Genomic DNA, 18,822 nt, shown 5'->3' on the forward strand with positions numbered 1-18,822 from the left:
TTCAATCAGTTCAGTAATCAGAAAATAATCATAGTTCTCATACTTGAACACAAAGCACTTACTTAATGTTTTCCAACCTGCTAGAGTCTGGTTTCAGAGTGTTTGAGTGCTTCACCATTTTGCACAATGTGATCACCAGGAAGATAAGATTCAGCTGTCAAAACAGATAAGAAAGAAATTAAACTACTTTAAGTTTAACAGGTTGAATAATGAGGACGTTATTGACTTAAAAAAAACCCCTCGGTTTGTTTTCAAGTATATTTAGGTGACTGGTAATGGTATTTGGAGTGTTTCACCCCTAAGATGCTGATTCAACTATGGACAAAGGGTAACATTTCAAAGTCCGAATTTTACCAAAATCTAGCCTCACCAGAAGTCACTACCTTCTCATACAACTTGCGTTTGCCATATTTAACCTGTTGGTCTACATTTTACATTTTCATTCTGCCCTATTGAACATCACTATCTAAAGTTAGACTAACCTTACCTGCTCCTGTCTCACCCATTTGCCCCTTATGTTTTGCACCCCATTTTTGTCCTTGTTGCTACCATTCTTTCCACTTGCCACCATTCCATCTTTCCTTCCCCCTTGAGCCCTTTCCTCCTCTCACTAGTTCCATCCCTTCTATAGCTGCCCTTCTTCATTCCTTCTTGCCCTCACAAGTACTACTCTTGTCTGGAAAACAATTTTTAGAAGTTGTTCCACGGTAACAAATGAAAAGCCTAGAAGACACAACAAGGGCACCTAATTTAAACCATTGTGTAGCACTGTCTACTTTCTCCATCCATTTTATTGTCTAGACATTGTTTAATTTCGATTACAAGCTGATTGTGCCAAGCGCTATGCTGTTTTATATGTCTGAAGTACCATTTATGCCGTGGTGGAAGATAATGAATGTGTCCAAGTACAAAAACGATGAAAATGATTACAGCACTTACTATTTTTTCCAGAGAAGCCCATGTGAAATGAGCTGGTGGTCTCAGACCAGTTTTTAGTCCACATGACAAAAATCACCATCAGAACTGACACCTAATAACTGATGTTAGAACCTTGGAAAAGAGGCAGTTGATGGAATGGACATGGAGACTGATTTGCTTTCGAAATTAGGAGTCTCTTCAAAGTCAGAGTTGAGTACATTTTGTAACCTGCCTGAGACACACTGCAGTAGATTAGTGTGATCATTTCTCGCCCTCCTGTGCCTGGGACAAATTTTGCATTGTGCTGCACAAGTGTAATGGGGATGAGGGAGAACACAGGGAACTTCTCCTCCCACCCTTTACACAAGCAGCAGACAAATTCCCTACCTGGTACTGTACCTTCCAGATGTTGCACTTTTGTGACAAAGTCTTCGTCCTTCTAAGTCTGTAAAGTGACTGGCATGTTTTGGAAGTTTCCATGATGTTAGTAATAGTGCTTGGGAAAGCACTAGGTTTGGGGGGCTCGGACAGTGTTCTATAGAACCACAGGGGTGTGGCCTGCCAGCTAAGAGGCATTCCCAGACCCCTCGCTTGTTTGCCATCTGTGGTCTGTAGTGCATGCTAACTGAAAGTGTGCATTTCTTTTCAGGCCAGTAGTAAAGCTCAGCTGTAAGCCTAACTGCCCTAATGAGCTAGCTTGGAGTATCCTGCAGTTTGCCAGTAGGATGCTTCCTGGATCAGACACCCATGGATCAGGCATGGCTTAGCCCCTGAACAGCTATAGTAACTGGAGGTCTTTGAGATGTGTGGCCCCTATGGGTATTCACTGTGGGTACACATGCACACCATGCACCCTGGATTGGAAACTCTTCACCAGTAAAAAGAAAAGGCGTACTTGTGCCACCTTAGAGACTAATACAGTTATTTGCGCATAAGCTTTCGTGAGCTACAGCTCACTTCATCGGATGCATTCAGTGGATGCTCATGAAAGCTTATGCTCAAATAAATTGGTTAGTCTCTAAGGTGCCACAAGTACTCCTTTTCTTTTTGCGAATACAGACTAACACGGCTGCTACTCTGAAACTCTTCACCAGTAGTGACGGGTAAGTTTGTACCCTTTGCCTCCTCTTGCTCTCATCCAAGAGCATAAGGAGTGGCATGGTTTGACTGCCTCTCCAGCTCTTATTCTACTTCTAATCATGTGAGGACCCAAGCAGAGGGGAAGAGGGTGGGTCATGAATATCCACAGGGACTACGTATTTTGAAGAACTCCAGTTACTATAAGGTAAGGAACCTGCTGACACTTCACTCTAAGTATAGTGCCTGATAAATGTATGACTGAAGCCCCAAATTGGCCCCTACAGATCTCCCAAGATTGGGATTCCTTGTAGAGAGGCCAACCAGAGCAGCTTGAGCTCTGGTAGAATGAGCCATGACATACTGAGGAGGCGGGGCTTCTGCAAGCTGCTAGCAGAGGATACAGCTGGAGATCCATTTTGAGTGTCCTTGGGAAGATATTTCCTCTCCTTGCATCCTCTCAGCAAAAGTGATGAATAACCTTGGAGATCTTCTAAAGGGCTGTATCCTGTACAGACAGATGGTCAGAGCACTGCATACATGTAGGGAACAGTGCTTTCTGTGCTCCCTCATATTGTGAAGTTTTGGTTAAAATACTGGTGGACTGTCTGGTTGAAGTAAAAGTCAGAAGGAACTTTGGGGATAAACTTGGGATGCAATCTCAGAGATACTTTGTCTTATGACAAATCATATAAGGTGGGGTTGCAATAAATACCCCAAGCTCCCCAGGCTGAGGTGATAGCCATTAGGAAAGCCACCTTTATAGATAAGTGGAAGAGGGAGCAGGAGGCCCAGAGTTCAAATGGCAAAGTCAACAGCACCGATTCATATCCTAAGTGGGCATATGCTTTGATACTGGCAGGAATTTTCTGACAATGCCTTTTAAGAATTTTACTGTTGTGGGGTAGAATAAAACAAAGCAGTTCTCCACCATTAGGGGGCAACGAAAGGCATTAATGGCTGCTAAATATACCTGCACTGAACTGATACAACTGATGGCTTCAAGGAGAGAAGACAGTCCAGGATAAGAGGAATCCCTGACTCCACTGGAGACAACTGATACTTCTGACACCACAAGGAGAATCGCTTCCATGTGGCAGCATCACACTTTCATAGAGAGGGCTTCCAACTATTGAGATAGAGGGATTGGACTTCCTCTGAGCAGGATCTCTCTAAATTCATTCCCCATCCAAAATCTGGGCTGCCAGATGGAGGGATGCTGGGTTGGTATGGCTGGTCCTGACTCCATTCTGTGACAATAGGTTTGGAGACGGCAGTAAGTAAACGTACTGGCAGGAGGCCATCTGCAGAGCCATGGTGAACCAGGACTGTCATGGCCACCATGGTATTATTAAAGTCAGTATTGCCTTGTCCAACTTCGTGTTTCAGAATATATGAGGTTGGAGAGGGATGACAGGGAAGGCATATATCAATAGGTCTGACCGTTGCTTTAGGAGGGCATCCCCTCCGGAGTTGTGCCCCTGTGTATCTCAAGAGCAATAGGCTGGGCACTTCTTGTTTCCCTGAGTGGTAAAGAGGTCCCATGATGGGAATAATATCTGCTGTACCACCGACGTGGAGTTCCCACTTGTGATCCTTGTGAAAATGCCTGCTGAGGCTGTCTGCTCAGGATTCCATCGTTCCTGGCACTGCAGTGAGGATGATCTGATGGTGGGTGCACCAATTTCAGAGCGGGCCAGCCTCCCTCCAGAGTGGTACAGACTCTGGTCCCCTCTGTTCGTTTATACATAGCAGGGACGGGAAGCAGGCTGGAACAAGGGCAAGTACAGTTGTGGATGTGGTATGCGTTGAGCAGCCACTAAACTGCTGTGGGGGCCAAGCTTATAAGCAGGACTGCTAAACTAGCAGCCAATCAGGGGCTGTTCTAAGAGTTCTAAGGTTCCTTGCAGCGCAGTTAGCTAGGGAGCAGGCCAGCAGTTGTGCCTAGGTGGTCTGGTACCTGACAGTCCAGGAATCTTGAGCTGCGTAATTGTCCAGCCTCATAGAAACACATCTATAATGAGTGCCTTTGTGGGAAGGGAGGGAGCAAAGGGAACCACCACACAAACAATGTCCTTCTCCCAGCAGGTGAGAGGTGTCCAGATGCTATGAGGAACTGAGATTCTCTTGTCCAAGGAATCTCTGTTTGGAAGGCAGACCTTTCTCAGCCAAGCCAGGATACTGCACAAGTGTAGCCTGGAAAAAGGGGGCCACATAGGTGCATGCTACCATGCAGCCTTGGAGGACCAAGCAGGACCAGATTGTTGTCTAAAGACTGAGATGAATGCTGAGGTCTCTCATTATGAGGAATCTGTCTAGGGAGGGAAATATATTTTAGAGTTGCTGGCGCAAGCGCACAGCTACCATCACCATGACCTTTGTAAAAACCCTTGGGGCCACTGCAAGGCCAAAGGGGAACATCTTGTACTGGGTTTAGTCTCTAAACCCATTGAAAAATGCAGGAATTGCCTGTGCTGGGGGAGTGTCTTTATGAAAATAAACATCTTAAATTGAGAATCACATATCAGTCTCCTTTGTTTAGGGAGCAGATTAGAGCAACTAGGGTAATCATCCTGAATTTTATGTGGTAGATGAAGACATTCAAATGCCTGAGGTCCAGGATGAACCTGCAATTCCCTTTCTTTTTGGGGATCAGGAAGTATTTGGAGAAAAAGCCCTTTCCCCAATTATGGTCTCTCCAGCCCCTACCTAGATTAAGCAGCTGAGTCTGGACAAGGACAACAGTGGAGTGGTGTGTCAGCCGCACTGTACTCTATGGTGCTTTCCTGGTTGCTCAGGGGGCCTCTGGTAGAATGGCCATGGGGCTGCACCACTTTAGAATATTTTCTGCAAGATGGTGGGGTGCACATTCCCAAGGAATGGAGAGTGGCATGAGAGTATTGGAGTGAGTGACTCACTGGTTTTCTTGCTGAAGGCTTGTTAACCTCAAAGGGGAGATCTTCTACCATCACCTGAACCTTTTTGGGGAACCCTAATGGCTGCAGCCAAGAAACCTACCTACCTAACTACTGACATCACCGCGGAGCAGGAAGCTGTGTCCGCTATGTCCAATGACAGCTGAAGGGATGACCTGGCCGTTAGCTTTCCAGAATAGCCTGGAATTGGGGCCCACACTACTAACATAATTTATTGGTTAACTCTTGTGGCAGTTCATGACGTTGTATTGTGACATGAGCATTCAGTAGCTCTTGATATGGAAAAGTAGACTGGCTGAAGAAAAGTTCTTTCTGGCATCCTTGTCTGAAGGAATGATCCTTGACTGGTTAGTCATTCTGCTCTGTGATAGATTAGACAACCTAAGAGTTCTGATTTGGGTAAGAGAACAAATATTCTGCCTCTTTCGGGGAAACAAAATACTTCTTTTCAGTTCTCTTTGGGGAAGGGGCCCAGGTGGCTACAGTGTCCTTAGCTGGCTCCAAAACAGCCTCATTCATAGGAAGTGCCACTTTGGAGGGTGCCACTGACAAGAGAATGTCTATGACGACATGGAGAGGAGGGGGAACCTGAACCTCTTCCAGCGAGATGTGGGAGGGTTTAAGTATTCCTCTGGAGAAGTTCATGGTACTGCTTGTAATCATCTTGAGGAGGGGGAGACTGGTATCATTGCCTTGTCTACAAATGAAAAAGAAGCCCTTGGCAGATTCAGAGGTACTGGCTGCTCATGTTCTTTTGCCTGACCTAGAGAGGGCTCAGGCTCTACCACTGGAGGTGATTTCTGATTAAATCTGTGCCCTCGGTGTTCAAAGTCTGGGACTCGATAGTAAGGGTCTCAAGTGTTCCAGTATGGCCAGTAGGTGGGTTCGCAGGGATGGGGGCAGATCCCATGGGGATTGCTATTAATCCCTCAGTGCTCTGTATGAGTCCTGGGATGAGGTTTTGGCAGCCCTATACAGGTTGACTTTGTGTGTGCAGACCATTGGTGGAACTGGCAGTAACAGCTTCTACACTTCCACAGAGTAAGAGCCATCCAACTCGAAGGACGGAGCCAGCAGTACCAATTGTCTTCTGGCAATGTGGCTACGGGTATTCCCTGGAAAGCAGGGTCCTGATGATCCTTGAGAAGGGCGTACCAAGGTCTGACCAGAGGAGTATTGGAAGAAGTCATCGGTATGTGATCTGTCAGTGCAAGCTTAGGCATGCAGGGTAGTACTGCCAGGGCAGATGGTGAGTGCTTTTTCACTTTCCTTATGCCCCTTGAGGATGGTTTTGGAGCACTGGAAGCTGGCTGTCAGAGCTGGCTTGTGCTCCCAGTACTGTCAGAGCTGGCTTGTGCTCCCAGTGAACTCCAGGAGCACCTCCCTCTGTGGTATGGAGTCTCATGCAATCTCGAGGGAAGATACAGCTCCCTTCTTTGAGAACTGATAAGACTTGTTTGCCTTCTTACGAGTGTATTTCTCCTTGTCTTCTTCATGCTTCCACTTTGCAGAGTCCCTGAGCCTGCTAGGTTCCAGTCAGTGAGGCGGAGAGCGGGAGGTCGATCTGATCAAAGTCTCACAAAATGCTCCATCTGGTTCTTGCAGAGTCTGAACTCCTGAGACTGCCTAGGGCAAGGGGAAAAGGAGTGGCAGATCTCACACTTTGATGGGATGTGTGATTCCCCAATGCAGTAGAGGCAGTTCTCATGCAGGTCACTTACTGGTAAGACCCACAGGTAGACAAGGTAAGACTTGAAGTTTGGGACCTTAGGCATATGTACCCTGAGTGTTGGGAAAATTAGCTAATAGGGGCCAGAAGTTCCCCCTCTGTAACTGTGACTAAGACTACTCACTAACTAAATACTAAAACTATTAACAATAATAAACTATTTACAGTGTTACTAGTTAGAGATTTGAGCAAGCTAGAAAGCTACAAACACAGGACAGTTTGGTCTCAGGCTGTGAGTAGTAGAGGCAGTAGGTCTGTGTCATCCCTTACCACTTTGTTGAGAGCATGAGGTGAATGGCCAAAGAACAGACCAATGGACACTACTATTGAATTTTCAGTCCTGGGCTCATGGAGTGCACGCACTCCAACAGTGAATACCCATAGGCACCAGCACTCGAGGAAAACTGGCAGGATGATTCTTTGAACATGAGAAGTCTAATTGGCAGCTAGGCATCTAAAATGTGGAAAAATAGAAGCCTTATAGAGTAAGGATCCCATCCTGCATTGATATCCAAGCAGTCAAGTCCCTACCCCTGAGCCTACACAATGTTCTAATAGGGCAACAGGGCTTCACGCAGCCTTTGCCTGTATGGATTTCATTGCAGAATCGGAGGCTGTTACCAAACATTTTCTCAATATTCATTAAAATTTAGAAAATAGAACTGAAAAGTAGCCCAGTATTTTACTAAAGTTGTATTATGGTAGATGAAAAAGAACCTTAGAAATAAAAAGCATTAAAGGACTGTACTTTCAAGACAAAGTAACTATGACAACAGATGATATGATACTTGTTCTCCTCATCTCTGTGAAAAATGATATAATTTGAAACATCAGCAACAAAAGAACACTAGTTCACCTCTGAAAAAGGATTAAAAAACATTGGTTCTGTATATGTGCTCTGTAACTATCAGAAAATTATTCTAGCTGTGCAAAAACTGTAAGTGGCATCGAGCTAACCTTGGGGAAAGACACATCCTCTTTTATCTCACTCACCTCCTCTCATGGAAAAAGGGGTTCAGTTCTTTTAAATAAGTTGCTGTTCTGGGTATATTCATTTTATTACATAGTACACCAAGCAGAAAGGACACGGGAACATGATGGAAAATAATTACTTTTAGAATAAATGGCTTTAACTCCTCTTTCTATTGAGGACAGCGTGTGTGTGCATGCACGAGAGAGAATGAACCAGATATTTTGCTTCTTTTCCACTAATCTGTATCAGCTGTTATCCAGATGATTCAATGCATTTGAAGTTGTTGTTTTAAGAAGAATAAGTCATCCTAAATACTGAATTTCTTAATATCAATAGAAATTTAAAAAAACAATCACATTCCAATGCATAAAATCCACAGAGGCCTATCGAATGGCAGGTAGAGTTTTGTGTTTGCACTTCTGCAAAAATAGGCCTCTCTGTAGCCTATAACAATTCAACCAATGGACATGATGTTTTTTGCGTTCACAACTGCAGCATTACATTACACCGAATTTTCCACCTGTCTGAAGAAGATCAAACATTGACCCAAGTCCATCTAATTATTCTTTTAGCATTATAAATCAATCTAACCTTCAGCTGATCTATATCTATTCTCCTCTTCCTCCATAAAAAATATGGGACACCCAATCTCTTGAGTTAGTAGTTTCATCTTTTAGAGTTTGACATTCTCCAGTAAATACCAGTGAGTTATCAGTTAATACGTATCTACTGTATAATAGTATTTTAAAAGAAATTATCCTTTAATGAGCTCCAACTCCAGTTGGTAGATGTGTTGCTGCAAGCCAAACTAAGGAGAGACCTTCATCTTGGGTGGACTTCTAAGAACTCAAATGCACAGGCAATGTGTGATGATAGGTTCAAAGAGTCTTGCTGAACAACAGTACAGGCCCTCAGAATCTAGCACAGCTTCACACTAAGAGAAGGTTACACACCTTGCAGTAACTGAGGTTCTGCGAGATGTGTGTCCCTGTGGGTACTCCACTCCAGGTGACGGTGCGTCTTGGTGCCATTGATCGGAGATCTTCGGTAGCAGTGCCTGGTCGGGATGCACGCGCCCAGCTGTTGTCTTGCAGCATCGTTAGGGTCTATCTGTGTGCACGCGTCCCACACCCCCTCAGATCCTTCTCTACCATAGAGTCGTCTGATTCGTACTCCAAAGTAGAAGGGAGAAGGGTGGGTAATGGAGCACCCACAGGGACACACATCTCAAAGAACCTCAGTTACTGCAAGGTGAGTAACCTTCTCTTCTTCTTCAAGTGCTCTCCCTGTGGGTGCTCTACTCCAGGCGAATGTGAGGCATACCCACTATGGTTGCTGGGACTTTGGAGTTGTGTCTTTGATAACGGTAGACAGTACTGTGTGGCCTACCATGGCGTCTGCCATAGTGTTCTGTGTGATAGCGTAACGTTTGGTGAATGTGTGGTCTGATGCCCATGTGGCCACCTTGCATATGTCGGTAATAGGTACATGTTGCAGGAATGCAATGGATGTTGACATCACTCTAGTAGAGAGTGTTCTGATGCCCTCTGGGGGTTGAGCATTCTGGGTCTGGTAGCATGACCTAATGCATTCAGATAGCCACTTGAAGAGTCATTGCTAAGAAAGAGCAGCACCCTTCAATCGTTCGGTAGTGGACACAAATAGTCTAGGGGATTTACCGAATGCCTTAGTGCTACCTAAATAAAAGGCAATTGCATGTCTGACATCAAGAGTATGTAATGCCGCTTCCTGTGGGTTCTTATGAGGTCTGGGGTAGAATGCAGGTAGGTATATTGGCTGATTGAGGTGGAAAGTGGACGCCACCTTGGGAAGAAATTTGGGGTGTGGTCGCATCGTAATCTTATCCTTGAAGAAAACTGTGTAGGGAGGGTAGGCCATTAGTATGCTTATCTCCGAGGGATGCGGTCCCAAGTCCTGCTCTGGAGCAGAATAGATGGCATTTGCAGTTTTGTGTTGTGGCAAACAGGTCTACCGACAGGGTGCCCCAGTAGGAGAAGAGCTACCGCAGTATCGTGGAGTGCAATTCCCATTCGTGTTCTTGTGAGAAGTGTCTGCTGAGTGTCTGGCGGTAGTGTGCTAACACCCAGGCAGGTAGGAAGCAGTGATCTCTATGTGATGTTGTATACACCAATTCCATAGCTGGATGGCTTCTGTGCATAGAGAGTGTGATTCCCCCACACCCCGAATCTGTTGATATAGAACATGCATGCTATATTGTCTGTCAAGACCCAAATAGATTTTTTCCTTATGACTGGGAGAAAGTGGAGGCAGGCATATCTGACTGCTCTGAGCGCTAGAAGATTTATGTGCAGACATGTCTCTGACAGGGATCATCGGCCCTGTGTTGTGTGAGCTCCCAGGTGCACTCCCCAGCCTATCAGGGAAGCATCTGTCATGAGCGTGAGCACAGGGGAATTTTGATGGAAAGGGACGCCTGTGCATACGTTCCCCAGTTTTGTCCACCATTGTAGGGAGATTAAAACCTTTGCTGGAGGAGTTAGCATCATGCGGAGGCTGTGCCTGCTGGGTTTGTATACAGAGCTGAGCCAACCCTGAAGGCACCTCATACGTAGTCTGGCATATTTGACCATGAAGGTGGTGGCTGTCATGTGACCAAGAAGCTGCAGGCATGTTCTTGCCTCTACTCTGGGGCAAACAGATAACATGCCTATGAGGTGTGTGATGGCGAGGAATCTGGTGTGTGCGAGTGAGGCTCTGGTCAAAACTGAGTCCAGGTGAGCCCTGATGAACTCGATTTTCTGTGTGGGTATCAGGGGGGACTTTTGGAAGTCTATTTGCAGGCCTAGACTGTGGAAGAGGGAGATGGTAAAACAAGTGGCCTCTAATGTCTCGTTGTATGAACGGCCTTTGATCAGGCAGTCGTCTAGGTAGGGGAAAAGTATAATTCCGTGTTTGCGTAGGTGGGCCACCACTACTGCAAGAGTCTTGGAGAACACTCTCGGTGCTGAGGAGAGTCCAAATGGTAGCACTCTCTATTGGAAGTGTTCGTACCCTACTGTGAATCGCAGAAAGCGTCTGTGTGCTGGGTGAACAGATATTTGAAAATAGGCATCCTGTAGGTCGAGGGCTGAGAACCATTCCCCTTGTTCCAGCGCGGGTATTACTGTGCCTAATGTGACCATCTTTTAATTTCTGAACATGTACAAATTTGTTTAGTCTTCATAGGTCTAGTACAGGTCACCATCCTCCGCCTTTCTTCTGGGTCAGAAAGTAGTGAGAGCAAAACCCTTGTCCCCGATGTTGGGCCGGTACATGTTGTACAGAGCTGTAGAAGATAAGTCACCTCTGCTTGAAGTAGGCGCTCGTCAGAGGGGTCCCTGAAGAGGGATGGGGAAGGGTGGGTGGGCATGAAGTGAAAGGGATGGAGTAGCTCAATTGTACTATTTCTATGACCCAGTGGTCCTGTGTGACCTGTTGCCAGACATGGTGGAAAAACAGGAGACGGTGGCCAAATGGGCAAGTAAGTGGTGGTGCCAAGGGATGGTCACGCAGACCCCCAAACAAGGCTTCAAAATTGTTGTTTGTTTCCCAATGTGTGGGATGTAGTTGGTTGCGCTTGGTTTTGTCTGCCCTGGGAGGTCTGTTGCAGTTCTTCCCATTATCGTATGGTCTCAACTGGGGCCGGTGATATTGTTGATAAGGTTGATACCGTTGCCTTCTGTGTGTGGGGGAGTGGGGGGTAGGACAAGATGTCAGACAGTTATATCCCCAGTGTGCATAGAGTGGCCCTGGAGTCCTTCATAGTGTGAAGGACTTCATCAGCGGTTTTTTGGTTTTGTTTTGTTTTGTTTTTTTTTTGGAAAAAAGTTTATCCCTATGAAAGGGAAGGTACTCCACTTTGGTCTGCAGATCTTTAGGGATGCCAGATGCAGACAGCCAGGAAGACCGGCGCATCACTACCACAGTGGCGGTAGTACAGGCCGCTGTGTCAGCCATGTCCAGGGATGCTTGTAGCACCGTCCTAGACACCAGTTGATCTTTGACGAGGACTGATTTAAAATCTGATCTTCTGTCCTCTGGGATATGGGAGGTAAATTCAAATAACTTGTTGTAATTGTCATAGTCGTAGCTTGCGAGGGGGGGGGAGTAATTTGCAATTCTGAATTGCAGAGTGGAGAAGGTGTAAACCTTGCGGCCCAGGAGGTCAAATCGTTTGAGGTCCTTATCTTGTGGAGTGGGCCGGTATTGTGGTTGCTTTGTTCTGTTGGTAGCTGCCTCAACCATAAGAGAGCTGGGCTGTGGGTGGGAAAACAAGAAGTCTACATCCTTAGCTGGTACATAATGTTTATGTTCAGCCCTTTTACATGTTGGCAGGATGGAAGCAGGGGTCTGCCATATAGTGTCACTAGGTTCCAGTAGGGCCTCATTTATGGGTAGTGCAATCTTTGATGGCGCAGAGAGTTGAAGGATTTTCAGGAGTCTGTGTTGTGTCTCCTCCTAATGGAAAGTCCTGACTGATTGCCGCTCTCTTAAAAAGTTCCTGGAGCTACTTAAAATCGTCCATGTTCTGTGGTGGTGGTGGCATGAAAGCTTCACCTTCAGCTGACAGAGAATTATGATCAGATGATACAGGGAAAGGTTCATAGCCCATTTCTTCAAGGTGGGGGGCTCAGGAGCTCTGGATGTAGATGGAGCTGGAGACAGAGGTGCAGAGTGGGTCTGCAGTCTGGTGGAGGGTCCACAAGAAGGATTGGCATCATGGGCAGACCAAGGGTACCACTGTCGCCACTACATAGGGTATGAAAAGTGGGGCACTGCCCATGGGGGGACAAAACAGGGAAATTGAGGCTGGTTCTTGTGGGGTGCCATGCCTTGAAATAGGGATGGCTCCGGAGGGGGAGGAAAGTCAGGCAGGGAAAACTCTGCCTGCTGCGGCATGTCATTCTCACTGTCAGTGAGCGCGACCAGGTCAGGTGGTGAGAGTGGCTGATCAAAGAGTGAGCACTCGGTGCCTAGGAGAGGGGAATCAGGCTCTGGGGCCATGGAGATGTCAGCATGATTTAAGAATTGCTGCTGCTTCATGGGCTGCGGTGCTAAGGGTCTCAGAGTGTGAGCCAATTTCCGCAGCGATATCTATTTAGCCTTGGTGGGTGCCTATAGGTGCCCGCCGGGAGTGGTGTGGCTGCAGGGGGGGTTATTGTCAGTCTCAGTGCTGACGGTCTTGTTGGTGCCGGGGTAGACCGCGCAGCCAGTACCGAGTCTGTTTGCGGTGCTGGCAGGGTTGGTGCAGAGGAAAGTTGCCCGCTGTGGGGGGGTTGAGTCCTTGTTTCTGTGCCCCATGTGAGCCGTGTTTGAGGTGGTGGGGAGGTCAGCTGTGATGGTTCTTGGTGCTGTCAGCACCAGGGGAAGTGACTTCGCTGGAGACCTTTTTTAGTTTCTGTAGGTCTCTGTGTGGAGAGGTTGGGGCTTCCTGCCTCTTCACATGAGAGGGTGAAGCCGCATTCCTGGTTGGTTCCAAACTGGCAGGGGAGCGTGAGGGAGAGGGTTTACTTGTGCCCGTCTCTGCTGGTGGCTGCAGGGATTTCTCCATAAGGAGCATTTTCAGCCGCTTGTCTCCGTCATGGCGAGCCCTGGTTGTCAGGCTATTACAATGGACACACTTTGCGGGGATGTGTGTCTCACCTAGACACTTCACCCACAGTGTGTCCATCAGACCGTGGCATAGACTGACTGCAGAAGCCGCATTTTTTGAATCCAGGGGACGCCGGCATCATGAAGCTATGATTGCCTGGGGGGGAAAGTCTCAGCAGGAGACGAACGTGAGAGAAAAAAAGTTTTTTTTTTTTTTTTAAACTAACGAACAATGAATAACTATTCTAAAGGAAGGGAAAGAACTGGGATATTTCTAGCTAACTATTTCTACTTGTTTCCTTCAGTGACCAGGCAAGAGGTTCAGCACTGCCCCGAGTCCCATCTTCAGCTGAGAACAGTTGAGAAGGAACTGAGGGGGTGCAGGACACGCACGCACAAACAGACCTTAACGACGCCGTGAGACAACAACTGGGTGGGTGCGTCCCGGCCAGGCACTGCTACCGAAGATCTACGATCAACAGCGCCAGGACACACAGTCGCCTATAGCACCCACAGGAACAGCACTCGAAGAAATGAAAGTTCATTTGATGTCACCAAAATTTTGCATCTTCTTGTGATTAGCAGAGCTACTGAATTCACAAGGCTTCCACCATTTTAGGCAAAGTCTTATGAAATTTTGGATTCCTAAAATCAGAATCCAAACCCTAATACTGATTTGGCCTCAAATATCAATTCTAAACCAAAGTCTAAATACTGCCTCCTTAGCTCATCTCTAGCTGTATTACCTATACATACATAGGGTGATTTTCAAAAACAGTCAACATTGGGCTAACTCTGGGAGCTGGGTGGGTCAGCACCTCTGAAAATCAGGCCAGTTCTTTTTAAGTGCCTATATATGAATTTAGGAGTCTAACTAGCCAATAAGGTTTGAAAATTCTGCTTTACATGAATAATGAGACAGTCCACAGATAAATTTGAGAGAATTATAATGTAAAATCACTACATAGCACAGATAGGTTATTCCATAATTGCCCACTAAAATGTTTTGCACTTTCTTCTGAAAGCATATGATAACTGGGCACTGGGAGACATGGGATACATGGCCCACTGGTCTGATCTAGCATTGCAATTCCTGTGTTCCTACAAACATTTTATATAGCTGTAAAAGAATTTACGGGAACTATTTTTTAGAACAAAATTCCTCCACCTGTAAAGACAGTCTGTCTTATCATAAATCCAAATATAGAATCATAGAACTGGAAGTGACCTTGAGAGGTCATCCAGTCCAGTCCCCTCCACTCGTGGCAGGACTAATTATCTAGCCCATTCCTGACAGGTGTTTGTCTAACCTGCTCTTAATAATTTCCAATGATGGAGATTCCACAACCTCCTTAGGCAATTTATTCCAGTGCTTAACCACCCTGACTGTTAGGAAGTTTTTCCTAATGCCCAACCTAAACCTCCCTTCCTGCAATTTAAGCTGATTGCTTCTTGTCCTATCCTCAGAGGTTAAGAAAAAATAATATTTCTTCCTCCTCCTTGTAACAGCCTTTTACATGCATGAAAAATGTTGTGATGTCCCCTCTCTGTCTTCCCTTTTCCAGACTAAACAAACCCAATTTTTTCCATCTTTCCTTATAGGTCATGTTTTCTAGACCTTTAATCATTTTTGTTCCTTTTCTCTGGACTCTCTCCAGTTTGTCCACATCTTTCCTGAAATGTGGTGCCCAGAACTGGACACAATACTCCCGTTGAGGCCTAATCAGAGCGGAATAGAGAAGAATTACTTCCTGTGTCTTGCTTACAACACACCTGCTAATGCATCCCAGAATGATGTTCGCTTTTTTTGCAACAGCGTCACACAGTCAACTCATATTTAGCTTGTGGCCACTTTGACACCCAGATCCCTTTCCGCAGTACTCTTTCCTAGGCAGTCATTTCCCATTTTGTATGTGTGCAACTGATTCTTCCTAAGTGGAGTACTTTGCATTTGTTCTTATTGAATTTCATCCTATTTACTTCAGACCATTTCTCCAGTTTGTCCAGATCATTTTTAATTTTAATCCTGTCCTCCAGAGTACTTGCAACCCCTCCCAGCTTGGTATCATCTGCAAACTTTACAAGTATACTCTGTATGCCATTATCTAAATCATTGATGAAGATATTGAACAGAACTGGACCTGATCCCTGCGGGACCCCACTCGTTATGCCCTTCCAGCATAACTGTGTACCATTGATAACTACTCTCTGGGAATGGTTTTCCAACCAGTTATGCACCCACCTTATAGTAGTTCCCTCTAGGTTGCATTTCCCTAGTTTATTTATGAGAATGTCATGCGGGATAGTATCAAAAGCTTTACTAATATCAAGAGGTACCATGTCTACCACTTCCCCACATCCACAAGGCTTGTTACTCTGTCAAAGAAAGCTATCAGGTTGGTTTAACACGATTTGTTTTTGACAAATCCGTGCGGACTTTTACTTATCACCTTATTATCTTCTAGATGTTTGCAAATTGATTGCTTAATTATTTGCTCCGTTATCTTTCCGGGTACAGAAGTTAAGCTGACTGGTCTGTAATTCCCTGGGTTGTCCTTATTTCCCTTTTTATAGATGGGCACTATATCTGCCCTTTTCCAGTCTTCTGGAATCTCTCCCATCTTCCATGACTTCTCAAAGATAATCGCTAATGGCTCAGATATCTCCTCAGTCAGCTCCTTGAGTATTCGAGGATGCATTTCATTAGGCCCTGGTCACTTGAAGACATCTAATTTCTCCAAGTAATTTTTATTTTGTTCTTTCCCTATTTTAGCCTCTTCTGATCCTACCTCTTTTTCACTTGCATTCACTATGTTAGATGTCCAATCACCACCAATCTTCTTGGTGAAAATAGAAACAAAGAAGTAATCAAGCCCCTCTGCCATTTCCAAATTTTCTGTTATTCTCCCCCTCTTCCCCCATTGAGTAATGGTCCTACCCTGTCCTTGGTCTTCCTCTTGCTTCTAATGTATTTGTAGAATGTTTTCTTGTTAGCCTTTATGTCTCTAGCTAATCTGATCTCATTTTGTGCCTTGGACTTTCTAATTTTGTCCTTACATACTTGTGTTATTGCTTATACTCATCCTTTGTAATCTGACCTAGTTTCCATTTTTTGTAGGACTTTTTTTTTTTTTTTTTTTTGATTTTTAGGTCATTGAAGATCTCCTTGTTAAGCCAGGGTGGTCTCTTGCCAACTTCCTATGTGGGATAGTTTGCTCTTGTGCCCTTAATAATGTCTCTTTGAAAAACTGCCAACTGTCTTCTATTGTTTTTCCCCTTAGACTTGCTTCCCAAAGGATCTTACCTACCAACTCCTTGAGTTTGCTAGTCTGCCTTCTTGAAATCCACTGTCTTTATTTTCCTGTTCTCCCTCCTACCATTCCTTAGAATCAAGAACTCTGTCATTTCATGATCACTTTCACCCAAGCTGCCTTCTACTTTCAAATGTTCAACCAGTTCCCCCCGTTTGTCAGAATAAAATCTAGAACAGCCTCTCCCCTTGGTAGCTGTCCCCACCTTCTGAAATAAAAAATGGTCTCCAATACATTCCAAGAATTTCCTGGATAATCCGTGCCCTGCTGCGTTATTTTCCCAACAGATGTCCAGGTAGCTGAAGTTCCCCATCACCACCAAGCCCTGTGCTTTGGATGATTTCGTTAGCTGTTTAAAAAAAGCCTCATCTAACTCTTTCTCCTGGTTTGGTGGTCTGTGGTAGACCCCTACTATGACATCACCCTTGTTTTTTTCCCCTTTTACCCTTACCCAGAGACTTTCAACAAGTCTGTCTCCTATTTCCACCTCAATCTCAGGCAAGTGTATACATTTTTAATATATAAGGCAACACCACCTCCCTTTTTTCCCTGCCGGTCCTTCCTGAGCAAAATGTATCCTTCTATACCAGTATTCCAGTCATGTGTATTATCCCACCAGGTCTCTGTGATGCCAACTATGTCATAGTTGTGTTTATTTACTAGCATTTTGCGTTCTTCCTGCTTATTCCCTATACTTCTTCCATTCATATACAGACATCTAAGATACTGATTTGATTTGATATACAAGATCGAGGAAGAAGAAAATTATCACAAACATTTCAAAAAAATCTCTATCTATAAAAATGTCATAAAATCTAATATCTGAGGACTTTACAGAGCAAGCAGCAAGTTCAATACCCTAGGGGAAGATGGGTAATCTCTCTTTACCAATACACAGAAGTCTTGCTTCTAACCCTGCAAAATCAGACGGCACTGGACCTTAAAATGATGCTGGACTGAATACTGTCTGTCCTGCGCATCAGACCAGTGTAATTTTGAGGGAAATATTTTTGTCTCAAGTGCATTTGAAAAAAAATTTGTTATAAGCTGCAGAGAGGTCTGAAAGACTAGGAATCCTAAGAAAGATAGATAAGTGGCAGAATGAAAGTCAGGAATATGACAAATGCAATTTATCACGTCTTTCACTGCCATAGTTAGAATGTGTGTATGTATAAAACCACACATCTACAATATATATTTATATACATATAATGTGTATGTATATGTGTGTGTATATATATATACACACACACACAGAGACATACCAGTGAAATAACATATTTCAGTATGAGTAAAATGACCACACATTTTTCCTGTATTGATTAAATAGAACATCTACGGAATCTTTGTTTAAATAACCTTTACTGGGCGAATTTATTAGCTCCATCTGTGAGGATCATACCCCAGCAGTCCTGGCTGAGCAAGAGTCTAACCAACTTCATCCATCTTAATGGTATGAATGAACATGGAGCTATATAGAAGTCAAAATAATTCGGGCTTTTCTGACCACAGATTATGGGAGCATACTGTTTGTTTTATAGCCATCAACCTGCTCAATTGAATCCTGCCTGCCTGAGCTTAGCAGTTTAAAATTCATTCCACACAGCCTGCAGTGCTGACATGGATATGATAAGACAGAAGAACAGAAACACCACTCTGAAGTAACCTAGCTGAACTGCACATGTTCTGACCCTTTTTGTCCTCCCTGGAGCTTTTGTTACCTGGCAAATGCAGCTCTAAAACTGTTTGTGTATCTGCAGATCTTTGCTCTTAGCCATGCAGAAGCCTATTTCTCTCTGGTACTGGCAGCCAAAGAGGTGTTCTCTGAAGAAGGCTTCTAAATGAGCGTGCAAGCTGAACTCTTACTGAACTGAATTAATTATTAAAGATGCAGATGGAACTGTCCAAATGATGAGAACAGCTCCTGATGTATCATGATCCAAGCTTTCATTAAACCGTTTCAGGCATACTAATGGTTTCCCACCGCTCATTACTTACATGCTCTTTTCTCATAGATATAATGACCCTGGTGCCCATAGGCATGACAGTCTATGGAAATACTAAAGTTGAAAGTTTTATGTCTTCCTCAGAAGGCAGTTTTCCCTCACAGACCCTCACGTTGTCGTGTACAGATTTTAATGCAATTGAAATTAAAGCAGCAAACAATATTGTCTAAGAATATGCGTATTATTTCATTAATAAACATCATAAAAGAGAATTTAAACTAGTAACAGATGCTCAAAAGATTACTAATATTAAAGTCTT

General features: G+C 44.7%; 1 protein-coding gene across 1 annotated transcript in view; it reads right to left on the bottom strand.

The window, feature by feature from the left end:
- ADGRL2 (adhesion G protein-coupled receptor L2) overlaps window positions 1-18,822 on the bottom strand; it is a 159,098-nt gene that overhangs the window by 14,063 nt on the left and 126,213 nt on the right. The window contains exon 17 of the mRNA XM_077823776.1: window positions 63-154. Within this exon, the coding sequence (XP_077679902.1) occupies window positions 63-154 (92 nt within the window). The remainder of the gene's footprint in view (window positions 1-62; window positions 155-18,822) is intronic.

Source organism: Eretmochelys imbricata, chromosome 8 (assembly GCF_965152235.1).
Source record: "Eretmochelys imbricata isolate rEreImb1 chromosome 8, rEreImb1.hap1, whole genome shotgun sequence".
In the NCBI taxonomy this organism is placed as follows: Eukaryota; Metazoa; Chordata; order Testudines; family Cheloniidae; genus Eretmochelys; species Eretmochelys imbricata.